The sequence below is a fragment of the Gopherus flavomarginatus genome, chromosome 2 (genome assembly GCF_025201925.1).
Source record: "Gopherus flavomarginatus isolate rGopFla2 chromosome 2, rGopFla2.mat.asm, whole genome shotgun sequence".
NCBI classification, from domain to species: Eukaryota; Metazoa; Chordata; order Testudines; family Testudinidae; genus Gopherus; species Gopherus flavomarginatus.
This window is the reverse complement of record NC_066618.1, coordinates 90,915,678-90,933,431: the sequence shown is the minus strand read 5'-3', so window position 1 is coordinate 90,933,431 and position 17,754 is coordinate 90,915,678. Positions and strand designations below refer to the sequence as shown.

Genomic DNA, 17,754 nt, shown 5'->3' with positions numbered 1-17,754 from the left:
AGTACACAGGCTGCCTGCCCACTGAGGAATTTTAGAAATGGAGATACTTTATTTTCTTTAACAACTCTGTACAGTTTTATACATAAAACTAGCATCACATATAAATATCAATATTAAAATTGTTACAAAACCTATTCATTTATTTTATTATAGAATACTGTCGGCATGGAGAGTGAAAGGGAGAGAAGCTGCCTAATGTGCATGGAGTAATAAGATCTCACTTTTACTGGTTTGAGCCAGTACTACATTCATATAAACCCCTAGACAGGTGTGTATAACTCTTATGAAGCCAAGCTACTTCAATAGTCTTGCAAGCTCCTTTCTCTTTGTTTCACAGTGTAGTAATTAACATTAGTTATATTATCCACTTGGAAAAAGAGAGGAAAAAAGCTTCCTTTAAGTAGCCCAGAACAGATATATAAAAAAAAAAATCCACAGAAAAGAATTAACACCTTACCTTGAGTCAAACAGAGTCCCATCCAAGAAAGTTCCATTGTAATGGTATCTTACAAAGTCAGACACCTGGATTGTCCGAGTACATTTTTCAGGCTTCATATAAGTTTGAATTTGAACCTCATCTTCAGAATTCCAGAGATCTATCAGAAGTACATCAAAATGAAGCACTGCATTTGGGGGGATTACACCAGCTGCAAACAAACAAGAAAAAAAGTTAAAATCATTATCATGCTACCCACCTTTTCACAGGGTACCAAACTAATATATCATCATTTAACTTTACTTGGGCCACTGAGAGCGTCACACGTCTCCCACCCACAAAGAAATTTTCAAAAGAAGGTAACCAACAACAGCTTTATACTTATTCACAATTTTATACCTTTATACTTTACAGCCATTTAGTAAATATATGAAGTTATAATTACACCTCCAGGATAACACAGGAGGCAACAAAATTAAATCTTTGGTAAACACCCAATCCAGAATTTTGCTGAGCTCCTCAACCCCCTGTGAACTCTGCCAGAACTCTGCCTTTGCTACAGATGAGGGCACTTAACACGTTATAAGATCAAGCTCCAAGTAACTGTTTGATACTCCTAGACTATTCTCCTCCATTTGGGACTTGAAAATTTTACACATGAGCAGTGAGTAAGCAGCTTTCCTTGAGGAAACTGGGGGCTCACTTATTAAATTCTACCGAATGTTATAAGGACACTCAGTAAAAATTAAAAAAGTTAAGTCACTTCAGAGAGTAACCCTGAGTCTTCAGCCAATTTGTGATTTTTCAACATTTTTGTTTTTCCATTTAAATCATAGGACTGGAAGGGACCTCAAAAAGTCATCTAGTCCAGTCCCCTGCACTCATGACAGGACTATTATCTAGACCATCCCTGACAGGTGTTCGCGTAAGGTTCTCCTCTCTCCTGTTTTTGTGTGAAAAACCACACAGGGAGAAACTGACTATGTTGTCAAATATGCTAGTCGAGCAATCTGAAAAAATAGAGAACAATATTTTGGCCCTGATCCTGCAAGTACAATGTATCTGAGTGCTCCCACTGAAGCCAAAGGGAATGTTTACATGCTTAAAAGTTAAGCTCACGCTTAATGGATTGCAGGTTCAAAGCCTCTCTCTTTAATCTTTTCCAGTTAGGGTAAACAAAGGTGTTACTTGTAAAAACAGTGTGTAAAAACAAAATTCATTAAAATTTAATTTTTAAGCTGAACCCTCATTTTTAGAATAATCCTAGCCTTTATGGTTGTGGATACAACTTTCCAAACAAATATGACCCAGGAACAAGGTGATACAGTGTTGTCTTTGTATCTAGCAAAGTCTGCAGAGTGAAGTTGCCTTATTACCATAGCACTGGCCCTGGACTTCACTGGTGAAGCCCTTGTATTTTAATTCTTTAACACTGACAGGTATCTGAAAATTGCTCTATGACCCACCCAAAAAACATCAATTATTTTTTGTAACTTCAGATTTTATCAATTTAATTAAATCTCCTACATCCTATGTAATCAAATTATTTATAGCCATGCCGCTGTACTTACAAACTCCTTCACTCCCATAGGCAAGCTTGGGTGGAATTTTCACAAAACGTCTTTCGTTCACACACATTCCAACCAGAGCTTTGTCCATCCCTGCAATAAGCTGACCTTTTCCCACAAACGCATTGAATGTGGAACCCCTGTCATAGCTAACGAGAGGGATGGAGAAAAAGAAAAACATAAATGGGTTATTTACAAACTGCTCTGTGTCTCTCTCTTGTCCTAGTTTAATTTTATCTTGTTCCAAGCTCACCTAGTTAGAACTTTAGACAGACCTGCTATGGAATCCAGAAAACTAATGCAAGCATCTCCTAAACTTTACTCCTCCATTTGACCCCTGTGCAATCTCAGCCTGTTATCCCTCACACATGCTTCCTAATGATGTAACAGGTGTCTTCACACAAAAAATCAGACTACAGCTGAATTTTGCTAATTCACACCAATGACCAGAGGATCTATTCCAAAATTATTGAACTAAGAAGCAAATTAAACAGTTTTTAAAAAGCAAGGAAAATGTACCACATAATATATTTTGTTCATTTATTATGACAAGAGTAGTTTAATTTTATAAGACTTCAAAAAATACTAGTAAGTGCACTGTAATACTATGGTGTAAAATAATGAAGCCTTATTAACATGAAATTTCATTGCTACTATTATATCTTTCCTGAGAAGGGGGGAGCACTATTTTTGGTGCTAACTGTAGGATGTGCTAATTAGCTAAATTTTTCTCCTCCACACCCAGTTCTTTGATATTAAAACTTAGATGAACATCAAAAACATTTATACAGCAAGTTTGCCAGTTCCAACATTGTGACGTATACTGGAACTTATCTTCCAATGGGATGATGTATGAGTGTTTGGAGTACATTTGAATTATAATAAAGTTTTCCATAAAATGGTCACAGCTGCACTGGAAATATGAGAGAGTCCTCACGACAGTATAAGCCTGGGTGGCAAAAGCTTAACCACATTAAAGTCAATACCATGTACTTTCTTTGATGTGGTAATTCAGTTCAGTTTATCTGAATAAATAAATGTTGCACTTAATTTTCTTTAACAGAAAATGTGAACAGACATAACAGGAAGGCAATAAAGTCTCAAACATTCCCCATCCTATATGTGCTTACATCCCTCTCCTGTCACTGCAAAGCCTCTGTCATCTTCAAGTCATTTTCTTCAGGTAACAAGAGCAACTTTTTTTTGTTTAATGCTGTCCTCCTTTCTGCCTGCAAGCAGCATTCTCAAAACCAGCCAGTAGGTGGATATTGTTATAGTCAGGGTTTTTCTTTCAGAGACCTGCATACATCACTTCCACAACACACTGAGACTCCTAATAGCCCAAGGCCTAGATTTCCTAAACTGCTTGTAAATGCGATCCCCCTGTTGACTCCACCATTTTGCAATAGCCAACAACTTTTCCTTAAAGCAGACATTACTTGATACACATAATTCGCTTTCTACCAAACAGTATTTCCCAGACATTTCTAGAGAACTTATGCTGGAAAACACAATTTAAACAAGCTCCTAGCAAATGCTGTTATATCTACAAGCACCCAATGAATAAGATTTTAAATTTATATGTTAAAGATTCTAAGTGAGAAATTCATACTTGTCGTATTTTGTCAACTGGGGAATGCATGAATATGTCAAGAATCAATTTAAAAATAGAAAAACACACAAATGTATTATGCATTAAAAATAAATCCACAGTATCTAAAAAAAATATTTATATCGACAGTGGAACTGCGCAAAACTATACCAGACCAAAACAGGTCTGCATGACTAATTTTACTGACAGTTTACACAGATGGCATTTTTTTATTTCTTCAATATTCTATAGTTAAAGACAGACCTAAAACTCCAAATTATTTATATGGGCATGGAAATAAACACACATATTTGAAGAAGAAACACAATGGCATGAATTCTGTTTTTTAAAAATAGATGGAATGTAGCAGTCACTTCCGCATTACATTTTTCAATTCTGTATAAAAGTGATTTGTAGGAAAGAGACCTAACTTGGAAAGAGCTGTACAGGAAAAGCTTCCAAATTTCATGAAAGTTTTCATCACTGAAGCAGAAAGCTAAATAAAAAACTGACAATTATCCATCATCGAAGCCTGTCTCTATTTACGCTACAGAGGTCTTTTATAAAGCAATTTCAGATCACTACCCAAATATATTTGCTCTGATTTCATTAATGCAGTCTTCTCTTGCACCTTTAATTTAAAAAACTAGCTAGCAGCTATAAGAACCATAATAGAAACTTTGTAATAAATAAACAAACAGTAAGTATATATTTGATTCAAATCAAAACTTTAAACTCCTATATGGTAAGCACCTTGAAAAAAAGTCTTCAAATCAACAATAAAAAAACCTCTTCAATTTCTAGAATTGCTAACTTAATGCAGTGTCAGATTTTGACTTTTTAAAATTACTCTAAAACTATAAATTAGTAAACCGCAAAAATGTAAACTACAAATTAGAGCAGAATAACAGACAAATAGACCCAATTAATTTCTACATTTATTTCTGTCATATATGTTCCTACATAGATTATTGGTTTTCATCAATATTGCTTACTAGTTATTAAAATAGCACCCAGAGGACCTAGCCAGGTTTGGGGCTCTATTGTGCTGGGCTTTTATAAACACATGGGGTATGTCAATGCTTTAAGCTGGGGTATGATTACCAGCCTCAGGCAACATGCCTGCAAGAGCTTTGATGAAATCCACACACTAAAAACTGATCGGAGCTATAGAAGCGGGAGGGGCCAGCTGCCCTGAGTACATGCCTACAGCGTCTGATGGGTGTGTGTTTGGGATGGATAGTCTCTTCTGCTTCACATTTCACAGGCGTTTCCTCAGCCAGAAATAATCAAATAAATGTGTTAGTCTCTAAGGTGCCACAAGTAACTCCTGTTCTTTTTGCGGATACAGACTATTCTGAAACCTGTCATTAAAAATATATGTTTATACAATAGTCCCATATTTCCACATGGCTTTCACACCTTTGTGCAGTGCAAAAGGACTTATGATTTCATATGACCCAGGGGATGGGGGAAAAATGAACCAAAACTATCGCCCCCTCCAAGGCAACCCTGGAGCCACAACCCACTCCCATCTGGAAACCACCTTCTCCAAAACCCCACACTCTCCCTAGAGCTCTCCAAATGCCTACCTTTTATCAGAGAGAGAGAGAGAGAGAGAGAGAGAGAGAGAGAAATTATACAGGATATAAGCCCTGACTCCTCAGAGAATAAGCCTGACAGGGGTGAGAGAACAAGGGGGAGGACTTCCAGTGGCACCTTAAAGACCAACAGCTTTATTTGGGCATAAGGTTTTGTGGGTAAAAAAGCCACTTCTTCAGGCAGGGTGAGAGAGAAACTCTTACAGGGAGCTTATTTCACAATTGCCCACTAAGTAGATTGCTTCTTGTGCCTCTCTTGGAAGCATCTGATACTGGCCAATGTTAGAGCCAGGATACTGGACTAGATGGACATTGGGTCTGTTTCTGTCTGGGAATTCCTGGGGTCTGAAGGCTCCCCCACCCCCACTTCAACCCCAACAAAAAAATACAACCCACCTGATCTCCTGGCACCCCCAACAGCCCCCCCCAACATTACCCACCCCAGCCTGTCTGAAAACTCCTAAGGGCCATTCCCCCCCTCAGACCCGCTGCCCCATCTACTGCTGAGCTCCCCACACCCAACACCCGGAAGGGGGCAGCTCCTCTCCCTGCGGCCCCCACCCCCGGCTCCTGTCCCGTCCCGGCAGCCGCAGGCGGGCCGGGCCGTACCTGGAGTCGAACTTGCTGCCGTCGGGGAAGGTGCCGTGGTAGTGGTAGCGCACGAAGTCCCCGCTGCGCACCGTGCGCGCACACTGCTCCGGCACGAAGCTGCGCTCGATGTGCACGTCCTGCCTGTCCCAGGGCTGCTCCCCGGCCGGCACCGGCGGAGCCTGGCACGCCACCCAGCTCACCAGCAGGGCGGGCAGCAGCAGCGAGCAGCAGCGGTGCCTCCACCGCCTGGGCAGCATCCCCAAGCCCGCCATGCCGCGAGAGGGAAAAGAAGGGAGGGCGGAGAGTGGGGGGAATCCGAGAGGCCCTGCGAGCGATTCCCGGCCTCCAAGCGCCGTGCGGCCTGTCCCAGGGCTGCTGCAAAATTTGCAAACGTGGTGGATGAAAAAAAAAAAAAAATCCCACCCCTCTGCCTCCAAGAGGGAGGAGACAGCAGCCGAGTGGGGGTGCCCAGGCGGGCGGGGTGGTCGGAGCACCGCTGCTCTTGCTACTGGGTAGGTGGGTTCTGTTCTGGGCGCTACGCTCCAGCCCACGTTCTTTTTGTTACATGTAGTTCGTAAGTTCCGCTGCTCTCCTGGAAACAGGCCGGAATCCAGGCATCAAAGTCCCGGGGGAAAGGGAGGGGGAAGAGGCATCATAGCACATCCCCAGGACCCTTCAGAAGTGAAAGGCTGGGTGCACATGGTGCTACGTGGCGCTGATTCTGAGTTCAGCGCAGTGTTGCTCTCCCCATCTCATGTTCCTTTGCTTCTTTCAAGCTTTAGATCAAGGGTTTGGTTTGGTTTAATTCCTCCAACATACACTTTTAACTATTACGTTGAACCAGAGATCACAACCTTCATTTGTCTCCATTTCTTTACAAATGTATTAGACCACATTTAGTTTTTGCATTGTTAAAAAAAATTAAATAATACTTTTTGGGGTCAGTTTCAGTAAAAATATACTGTAATATTTTTAATAGTAATTTATCACTTGAATACTGCTTTTCAATTTCAGATTCCATTGCACTAGCTAATCCTCAGAACAGTCCTTTGGGTTTGGTAAACATTACAATCCCCAGTGGTTTTAAACAGCTGTGGAGATTAAGGTAGAGAGATTAAATGATTTGACAGAGGCCACAGCAGTAAGTGTTGAAGCTGAAATCAGAATTAAGGCCAGTTATAAGACCACAAGAACAGTCATAGTGGGTCAGACCAAAGGTCCATCTAGCCCTGTATCCTGTCTTCGAACAGTGACCAATGCCAAGTGTCACCCATTTCCAGCCTCTGGCAAACAGAGGCTAGGGGCACCATCCCTGCCCATCCTAGCTAATAGCCATTGATGGATCTATCTTCCATAAATGTATCTAGTTCTTCCTTGAACCCTTTTATAGTCTTAGCCTTCACAGCATCCTCCCTCAAAGAGTTCCACAGGTTGACTGTGCACTGTGTGAAAAAAAAAATCCTTCCTTTTGTTTTAAGCCTCTTGCGTATTAATTTCATTTGGTGACCCCTAGGTTCTTGCGTTATGAGAAGGAGTAAACACTTCCTTATTTACTTTACACTCCGATTCTGCAAACACTTATGCACATGCTTAACTTTATGCATTGGGTAGTCAATGGAATGGACTGATACTGGTAAAGTTAAGCGCGTTCATGTGTGTTTGCAGCACTGGGGCCTTTGTCTGCAGAAAACGTTGGTACACCTATTATTCCACCTACACACACAAAAAAGAGTAAGCAAGGTAGATAATCCCTTTTATTTGACTAACCATCAATTTCTAACATGAGCTTTCTGGCTAGGATAGGTACTTTCTTGAGGTACAGTATCACTTTGTGATTATATTTATTTGGTGTTCACTGATCATACATTTCATTGTTGATCATTACGGTAGAACCAAGGCCCAGTCCTGCAACTTAAACTTGTGCCAAAGCAGAGACCCGTGCAAATCAGTGGGGTTTGGTGCACAGGCAGAAGACTGTCCATGTGCATTTTAAGTTGTAGAATCAGGATCTATGGGCCCAAATCCTCATTCTTTGTGCCCCCAAATCTCTCATTGACTCCATTGTAAGGTCAATCTTCCAATTTGACCTTTTGTTTTGCCCAAGTTGTAGTTTGCCCTCCATATTGTTACCCCTTCTTATTTGCCAGTTGATGCCCTTTCTATTCAAGGTGGGAAAATTAAGACGGGAACAGTGTCATGTCATCTATATCACTGTTTTTCAAAGTTCAGGTCGCGATCCAGTACTGGGTCGCAGCATGTAAGGCACTGGGTCAGCTTGCTCAGCACCTAGGGACTCTAGCAGCTTTGCTGACCAGGACATTTAAAGTCCCGTCAGCGGTGCTGCCCAGCTAAGGCAGGCTGGTGCCTACCTGCTCTAACCCCGCACTGCACCCCAGAAGTGACCAGCAGTGGGTCTGGCTTCTAGGCAGGGGGACCACAAGGCTCTGTCCCCACCCCAAGCACCAGCTCCACACTCCCATTGGCCGGTTCCCAGCCAATGGGAGCTGAGGAGGGCGGTGCCTGCAGGTGAGAGCTGCATGGAGCTGTTTGTAAGCCTCTGCCTAGGTCAGGAGCTGGACCTGCTGCTGGCCGCTTCCAGGGCACAGCGCTGTCCGCAATGCCAGGACAGGCAAGGAGTCTGCCTCTGCACTCCAGCTGTGCCGATGACCGAGAGCCGCTGGAAGTAAGTCTGCACCTCAATCTCATGCCACAATCCCCTGCCTTGATCCCCCCAAACCTGGAACCCCTTCCTGTACCCCAAACCCATCATTCCCAGCCCCACCTCAGAGCCTGCACCCACAGCCCAGAGCCCTGACCCCCCCTGCACCCCAACCCCCTGCCCCAGCCCTGAGCTCCCCCCAACCCAGAGCCCCTCTTGCACCCCAAACCTCTCATTCCCAGCCCCACCCCAGAGCCTGCACCCCCAGCCCAGCCCCAACCCCCACCCAGAGCCCTGGCCCCTTTCTGCACCCCAGCCCAGAGCCCCTTCCCACACCCTGAAACCCTCATTCACAGACCTACCCTGCACCCTCACCCTAATCCTCTGCCTCAGCCCTGAGCCCCTCTCACACCCCAAACTCCTCATCCCCAGTTCTACTGGGTCACGGGCATCAACAATTTTCTTCAACTGGGTCCGCAGAAAAGAAGTTTGAAAACCACTGATCTATGTAATCTGCCAAGAGATAAGACTCTATATAAGGACTGTGTGCACAGTGCTGTCCACCCCAGTGGCAGCCCAGTGCCTATTGTGTCCTAGCCAAGACTATGAGTCAAGAAAAGAAGAGAAGATCTGCTTACCCGTTGTTCCTGATCCTGTCGTGTTGTCATTCCTGGTCCCCTGCATTGTTCCTGTGTACTTGTCTCCTGGCATTCCCTGTGGTTTTGTCATGCTCCCAAACCTGTATGTAGTCCTTGTTCTGTAGGAGCATCAGATAAGGTGATGTATTGATCGCCTTGACTTCTTTGTATACCTGCTGTGACAGACCCAAACCAGTGGGGTACAGGAGTCTAGTAGAGGGCAAATATACTGGTCACTGGATGAGTAGTTTTCTGTTCCCCTGAGTGACCAGAGCAGGGGCTGCACTAGAGTAATAAGGGACCTGCTAGAACCAATTAAGGCAGACAGGCTGATTAGAACACCTGCAGCCAATCAATACAGGCTAATCAGGGCACCTGGGTTTAAAAAGGAGCTCACTCCAGTCAGGCAGGGAGGAGCCAGAGGAGAAGAAGTGCGTGTGAGGAGCTGGGAGCAAGAGGCACAAGGAGCTGAGAGTAAGAGGGTGTGCTGCTGGAGGACTAAGGAGAACAAGCATTATCAGACACCAGGAGGAAGATCCTGTGGTGAGGATAAAGAAGGTGTTTGGAGGAGGCCGTGGGGAAGTAGCCCAGGGAGTTGTAGCTGTCATGCAGTTGTTACAGGAGGTACTATAGACAGCTGCAATCCACAGGGCCCTGGGCTGGAACTGGAGTAGAGGGCGGGCCTGGGTTTCCCCCTAAACCTCTCAACTCCTGATCAGACACAGGAGGAGTTGACCCAGACTGTAGGGAAGATCACTGAGGTGAGCAAATCTGCCAATAAGCACAGGACCCACCAAGGTAGAGGAGGAACTTTGTCACACTGGGTATGGCTACATTTGGAATTTCAAAGCGCTGCGCGTGTGAGTGTAGTCAGAGCGGCAGCGCTGGGAGAGAGCTCTCCCAGCGCTGCATGTAAACCACATCCCTTACGGGTGTAGCGTGCAGCGCTGGGAGCCGCGCTCCCAGCGCTGCTGCCCTGATTACACTGACGCTTTACAGCGCTGTATCTTGCAGCGCTCAGGGGGGTGTTTTTTCACACCCCAGTTGCAGCGCTGTAAAGTGTGAGTGTAGCCAAGCCCACTGCCTGTGTTATTTTGAGGTCCTTGGCTTCAAGTCAATCTATGGGGTTAACAGATGAGTGCTTGTGTTATGTTTATACTTGTTTGTTGTTGGTTGTGGGGTTCTGTTTAATAGACACCTGTTTGCACTTTATACCTGCCTTCTTAGTATTCTTAAAGTGTAAATCACCCCTGGTGACAGATACAGGAGGGTGAATGGATCATTTGTGGTGGGGGGTTTGTGGTTAAATTCTTGTGGTAATACCCTGTACCGGGTTAATACCATCATTTCAGCTACAGAAGTGAAACAAACATTAAATGATTTAAAGATACTGTACAACTCTCATACCCAGAGAAAATACTGATCAGATATTATTTGTTGTGCAGTAGCACCCAAAGGGGGTAATCAGGTTGTGGAACCCATTGTGCTGACTGTGGTGAAGTCAAAAGGAGTTGCATACCCACCATCTGTACAACATTTTTGAGGGTATCAACAGTGCTAGGAAACAAGAGCTGCCAATTGATCAAATCAGAGGACTTGTCCTAGACTGAAGTGTCAATAGAGGAGGTTTTGGAATAAATTGCTAAATTAAACAGAGTTAAGTCCTCATAACCAGATGGTATTCACACAAGAATTCTGAAAAATATGAAACTGCAGAACAACTAACTATGCTATGTATCACTTATATCAGCCTCAGTACTAGATGACTGGAGGATAGCTAATTAAACACTGATATTTTTAAAAAGGTTCCAGGGGCAATCCTGGCAATTACAGGCCAATAAGCCTAACTTCAGTATCAGGCAAATTGGTTAAAACTATGATACAGAACAGAACTATCAGACACATAGATTAACACGATTTGTTGGGGAAGAGTCAACATAGATTGGTGAGGCATGATTCCCTTTGCAAAAGCTATTAGAACTCTTTGAGAGAGTCAACAAGCATGTGGACAAGGATGATCCAGTGGTTACAGTGTACTTGGACTTTCAGAAAGCCTTTGACAAGGTCCCTCACCAAAGGCTCTTAAGCAAACTAAGCAGTCCTGGGATAAGAGGGAAGGTCCTCTCCTGGATCAGTAACTGGTTAAAAGACAAGAAACAAAGGGTAGGAATAAATGGTCAGTTTTCACAATAGAGAAAGATAAATAGCAGGGTCTCCCAAGGATCTGTACTGGGACCAGTGCTGTTCAACGTATTCATAAGTGATCTGGAAAAAGAGGTAAACAATGAGGAGGCAAAGATGGCAGACAATAAAAAATTACTCAAGATAGTTAAGTCCAAAGCAGACTATGAAGGGTTACAAAGGGATCTCACAAAACTGGGTTGACTGGGCAACTAAATGGCAGAGGAAATTAAATGTTGATAAATGCAAAGTAATGCACATTGGAAAACATAATCCCAACTATACATACAAAATGAGGGGGTCTAAATTAGTTATTTCTCAAGAAAGAGATCTTGGAGTAGTTCTCTGAAACAGCTGTTCAGTGTGCAGTGGCAGTCAAAAAAGCTTACAACATTAGGAACCATTAGAAAAAGAATAGATAATAAGACAGTAAATATAATGCCACTATATAAATCCATGGTACATACAGATCTGAAAAACTGTGTGCAATTCTAGTCACCCCATCTCAAAATAGATATCAGAATTGGAAAAGGCAAAGAGAAGGGCAAACATGGATTAGAGATATGGCACAGCTTCCATATGAGGGGAGATTAAAAAGACTGGGACTGTTCAGCTTGGAAAAGAGATGACTAAAGGGGGGATATGATAGAGATCCATACAATCACGAATGGTATGGAAAGTGAATAAGGAAGTGTTATTTACCCCTTGTGATGGGGCAGGACTCACCACCTTGGCACCTCTTGCTGGCCATGCTGGGAATTACCTCTTGGTTGCTGGTGCCCCTTCCTCTAGAAGTGTCTCACTGCTGTCACTTCTGCTACACCTCTAAGACCCATGTCGCTCCCCAGACTGTGGTGTACTCTTCTGAGCACAGCCCTCCAGCTGTTCCCCACTCCGCTTTCTCCCCCCTTTCCGGGGGAACTGGCTATTTCTAGTCCATCCACTTGCTGCAGTGGCCTACTGCAGCTTTTGGTCTAGCCCCTCACCTCAAGGGGTAAACTGCAGTCTAAATACTGGACACCCCCTCTGTGGAAAGTAGGGGGAAAGGAAGCTACTCCGGACCCCAACCCATTGACCCTATAGCCGGCAGCCACACGCTGCTGCTCTTCCAACTCCCACCACCTATTTCCCTGGGCCATTTCCCCATAGCCCTAGCATCTTCCTGGCCCTTTGCATCTAGGGCCTCAGGCTGGAGCTTCCTATTGCTCCCCTGCCCAGCACTGCTCTATCAAAGGTACTTCTCTAAGGCCACCAGTCCTTCTCCCTTACACTCCAGGGAGAGACTGACTGCTCTGTTGAGCAGCCCTTCTTATAGGGCCCTCCCTGGCCCTGATTGGCTGCTCCAACAACCTTTCTCCTGATAGGCTTGCTACAAGTCCTCCTCCCATTGGTTGGGTTTTGCACAGGCTCCCTGAGAGCTGCTTCAACTCTCCATCTGCCTGTGTGGGCAGCTGCCCCATCACACCCCTTCACATAACACAAGAACCAGGGGTCAACCAATTAAATGAATAAGCAGCAGGTTTAAAGCAAAAGGAAATACTTCTTCACACAACATACAATCAACCTGTGGAACTCTTTGCCAGGAGATGTTGTGAAGGCCAAAACTATAACTGGGTTCAAAAGAGAATTAGAAAAGTTCATGGTCAGGGACCCAACTGCATGCACTGGATGTTCTTGAGGCACTGACTGCCAGGTACTGGAACTGGCACTCCCTGTATTATTTATTCTCTCTGAAGCACCTGGTACTGGCCACTGTCAGAAGACAGGATAATGAGCTAGATGCACCATTGGTCTGACTCAGTATAACCGTTGTTAGGTTCTAATTGATAAAGAGCAGGGGGCAGCTGTTTGAAGATTGTCATATTTTGTAATCTTGATTTTTTGCTTCGTGATTGGTCCCATTCTTGGTTGCCAAGTTTGGTTTGTGACTTCAGCAATCTGCCAGTGAGATGTGGTGGTATTGCTGGTGAGGTTGATAGCACACACTGGATGGGATTGTTGTTGCAAGCAGGTTGTGATTTATGATCGCAAATATGGCAATCATAATCAATTAAAAATCCTTTACAAAAAGAGATGATCTATTAAGATAAGGAAAAATACTGAAGAGAGAGAAAATATTGATCAGATATTATTATTTGTTGTGCAGTAGTACCCAACGGGGGTAATCAGGTTGTAGACCCCATTGTGCTCACTGTGGTGAAGTCAAAAGGAGCTGTATATCCACAAATCTTGGCCACTGTATTTTTTTTAATTAGAATTTTTGTCCTTCCTTTGGCCCAGATCCTCAAAGGTATTTAGGCTCTTAATTTCCAACAGAAACACACTTGCAGTGGAAGTTAGGATCCTAAATACCTTTCATCATGAGGGCCTTGGTATTTGTTTCACACTTGCTCAATTCTGTGTCTATCTTTTTTCTTCCGCTCTCTGATTTTGCCCCATGTTCTCTTCATAATGGAATGCAATAATCTTTAACTTTGAAGCCATGATGTTCAAGTTAGTTAGAAATTAGGCAAAAGGATTATTGCACTCATCACTATTTAGTAGTGCCTGGAAATATGCAATAAAAAAAAGTCACCAATCCTCTCTCTACTGATTTTGGATTATTTAAAATCATGTATTTACTCCATCTCTAAAGCCCTGTGTGGATACAAAATTTGTATCCACAGCCAATCTGCAAAAATGATCCGGGGACATAAAGAGGATATCTGCATAGATGCAGGGCTTGAGATACAAAATTTGTATCTGCATCTGATCCATGATCCGCAGAAATGGTCCGTGGATATTTATGGATTTGCAAGGCTCTATCCATCTCATCTTTCCAGTAAACCCTGAATGAGGTTAAATTGTTGGGATATTTCTTAAGCCAGACATCCAGCGTATTACATAATATGATTCACTCTAAGGCCTGGTCTACATTTAAAACGTATACCGTTGGTTAGATAGACAAGGCCTAAGACCCAGCTTCTGTTCACTGCAGCAGAAAGGAAGGTGGACAGGAAAATGGTTACTGCTCCCTGATTCTCAGAGAGGGTCTGTGCAATAGCGTATTTTAAAGAAGCTTGCAAACTGCTGTAACTTACACTAGCTGGCATTGGTCCCTACAGGCCAACGTGTCCACTAAGCATAGACAGCAACATGCTTCAGCCATGCCCCAACCCAATTCCTCCCCACATCTGACATGCCCTATGCAAATACCAAATAGAGGGAGTGGCATCTCCCTACATCAATGGATTTCTCAGCTGGACAGATCTGGCTGCTTTCTGACTCCTCAGTGCTGCTCAGGAAGCATAAATGGGCTAGATTAGAAAAGAAAGTGTCCAGTATCTTTGTAAGGGAAATTATTCTTAATTTAACTAGTTTCTCAAAGGGAAAACATTTAGAAACCCCTACTTATATGCTGGTTAGGAAGAACAAATGCACTGCAAATTAACTGGCTTCCCTGGAACTATTCTGGGTAATGCCTTCCACATTCTTCACCAACCTGAAAACCCCAATGATGACTAATTTCCTTTGGGCAGGAAGATGAGCACAGACCTGCCTGAAGTTACTACAGAAACCTGTTCTAACGGGAGAATTGTCATTCCCAGACTTCAAAACACCACACAGCTAGAGGGCATTCTCTCTGGAGAACTGTCTTTCAGGAATGCCAGTGGATAGACATGGAATGAGGAGTAAGAGAGGTAGAAGAATTAAATCTGTTAGGTGAAAAGAATGCCCAGAAACATGACAGAAATTCACTCCAGCACACCCCAGCCACGGTTTTGCGTTCCATGTAAAACTCAAGCTAACCTAAGCCCATCCACCATGATATGGCACAATATCTGGTTTTGATTTTCAAATATAGTAGGCAGGGGACCAAAATGGAGCTCAAAGGGCTGATACACTGCCCGATTGTTTTGAGAGGCAAGCGTTCTCTTCTTGGAACAGATAAGAAAGAAAGTAAAACAGCCAAATAATTTACCCTTCTCATAGTAACAGCTTTGTTACTCAATCCACTGTCACAAACTATGTAGCAGAGAGCAGTGTTACCATCTGAGTTCATGGGAGATTTTGAAAGGGACATATGGCAAGAAGTTAGACACCTAACTGCCATTTGCTCCTCTGAAAATCTCTCCTCATGCTACTTACATAAACTGAGTTTGGAAACATTCAAGGACACTATAGATGGTGTTGTGTTGTGTTGGTGAATCCTCTCAGCATGAAGAATCATTTATGCTAGCATGGGAAAGGGAACTAAATGCCCAGCTTGAGCCTGAAGTACGGAAAGATAGTATTTTACTTGAGATCATGTTCTGTTTTTTTGAATATGCTTGAAATGAACTACAAGACTGTAATAAGATGGTAACCCTAGTGTAAGTGAAAATGCCCATGACACATCACATGGATAAGTATAGGAGAGTTTGACACCAGCAAGATGGGGGATGAAGCTATGAAATATTCTGCTGCATAGCTTGTGGATTTGTCCAGCATTCAACCACCAGTGGTTCTTAATAACCCATTATATAGCAAGGATTCATACAGTGATTCCCCTGATGCCTAAAGTTTGTGTGCAGTGTATGCTATGTGGGTAGTGTGGTGGAGACAGTAAAACACTGGCTGAACTTTTAATGTTTTCAGACTGCTCTATAATCTAGAGACCTGGCAGAAAATAAGCAGTCCTTCTTTCTTAGAAAAGATATGTCAAACTTGGCATGCTGCAGATAAGTATAAACTGTGGCAGGCAAATTTAGATAAGGATTACTACTTAAGAGCTATACCAGATATTTGTGAGGTACATAAAAAAAAAGACAGCAACAAGAAACACAACTTCCTCTGAACTGATATAAACGCCAGATGAAAAATCTGTAAGTATCCTAATCACCCAAGGTAATGTGTGGAAGATCATATTTGTGATAATCTTTGGCGAATAAATGGCTTGTGGGAACAGACTCAAATTATTTGTCTTCCCCACAGATCTCAAAAACCACTCATCTTTAAAACTCTTCCTGCTTTTTTTCTACAGCCACTCTGGGGGACAGTTCTTAGTTTAGGTTTCTGTCAGTTCTGAGCAGAATTTAAAGGGGAAAGGAAAGAAAAAAATATACTCAACATTAATTTCTTTCTTTAGAATATTTGTAAAGCACTTTGCGATTTTCTGATGAAAGGAGCTATAAAGATGCAAAGTATTAATAGTGATTTTAAGTATTAAATATGATTTTATGATCATTTATTGGATAGAAACTCCAATGTGAAACCAAACATCAGGCTTAGAGTGTAAACTCTTGGGCAGGGACCATGCTTTCTTTTGTGTTTACACTGCCTAGCAGATAGTGGGCATTATTAGAAAAAAAATAATACTGTACTAGGTCAGCTGATTACTCTCTTCAGCTAAATTCTCTTCTCGTTTCACCAGAGCAACCATCCTTCTTCTCCTTTTTCACTTATGTGAAAACTGGACTCACATTAGGTCAAACTGTGGCATTTGACTACTGACATTCATTATGGCTACTATGTGGATGGTGGTCCAATTCCTTCCCAAATAGCCTAGTGCAGTGGTTCTCAACCTATTTACCGTTGTAGGCCATATATGCAGCTCTCTATGTATTATGTGGGCTGCATCCACACAATATATATACTATCTGTATGTCCCTGAGAATGTCACATGGCCCATTGCTGTGTGCTGATTGGGCCGCAAGCAGCCCACAGGCCACGGGTTGAGAAGCATTGGCCTAACGCGTGAGGGACCCGTGCAAGCTTTACCATCAGTGTGTGCTCCCACAAGTACAGCCAACTTTCTCCAGGAATGAAGTGAAGCTACAGGCCCTCCTCTTCCCCAGGGGTGCTGGAACAATTTGTATAGTGGGGGTGCTGAAAGCCATTGAACCAAACTGTAAACCCTGAATATGATGAAAACAACTTCAAGCCAAGGGGTGCGGCAGCACCCTCAGTTCCACCTCCTATGCCCTTCCCTGACTCCTCTGAAAGCTAGTCTACATCTGAGTAGCTGCACCAATGCAGCTGCAATGCTGTAGCACATCTAGTGAAGATGCTCTATGCCAACAGGAGAGCATTCTCCCGTTGGCACAATAAATCCACCTCCGCAAGAGGCAGTAGCTGTGTCGGTGGAAGAATCTCTCCCACCAACATAGCGCTGTTCACGCCAGTGCTTAGGTCAGTGTATCCTGTCGCTTGGGGTGGGGTGGCTTATTCAGACCCTTGAGCGATATAAGTTATACCAAAGTAAGAGGTACTGTAGACCTGGCCTGAGATTCTGTCTGTTCCAAGGTAGATCAGTGGGGACAGTCAAATCACTTCTCAACATGCAAGAATAATAACTGTAAGTGAAGCATGCACAGGCATGTGGGGGGGGAGGGCTCCTTGCAAGCTTTCCTCTCCCTCTCTGAGCTTTCATAGAAAGATCATTCACAATCTGGTCCACTGTTTATCAATTTATTATAAATGTAACCCTTCTGCCCCTCTGAGCTGGCAGCAACAAGGGCCGGGTTCAGT

The 17,754-nt window shown here is 43.4% G+C and overlaps 1 protein-coding gene across 1 annotated transcript in view; it reads right to left on the bottom strand.

The window, feature by feature from the left end:
* Window positions 1–6,437, bottom strand: part of FKBP9 (FKBP prolyl isomerase 9) — a 39,374-nt gene extending 32,937 nt beyond the window's left edge. The window contains exons 1-3 of the mRNA XM_050938010.1: window positions 5,806–6,437; window positions 2,008–2,153; window positions 458–647 (exon numbers count right to left, since the gene is read on the bottom strand). Coding sequence (XP_050793967.1) covers window positions 458–647; window positions 2,008–2,153; window positions 5,806–6,059 — 590 coding nt within the window. The 5' untranslated portion in view covers window positions 6,060–6,437. The remainder of the gene's footprint in view (window positions 1–457; window positions 648–2,007; window positions 2,154–5,805) is intronic.
* Window positions 6,438–17,754: the final 11,317 nt, after the last annotated feature.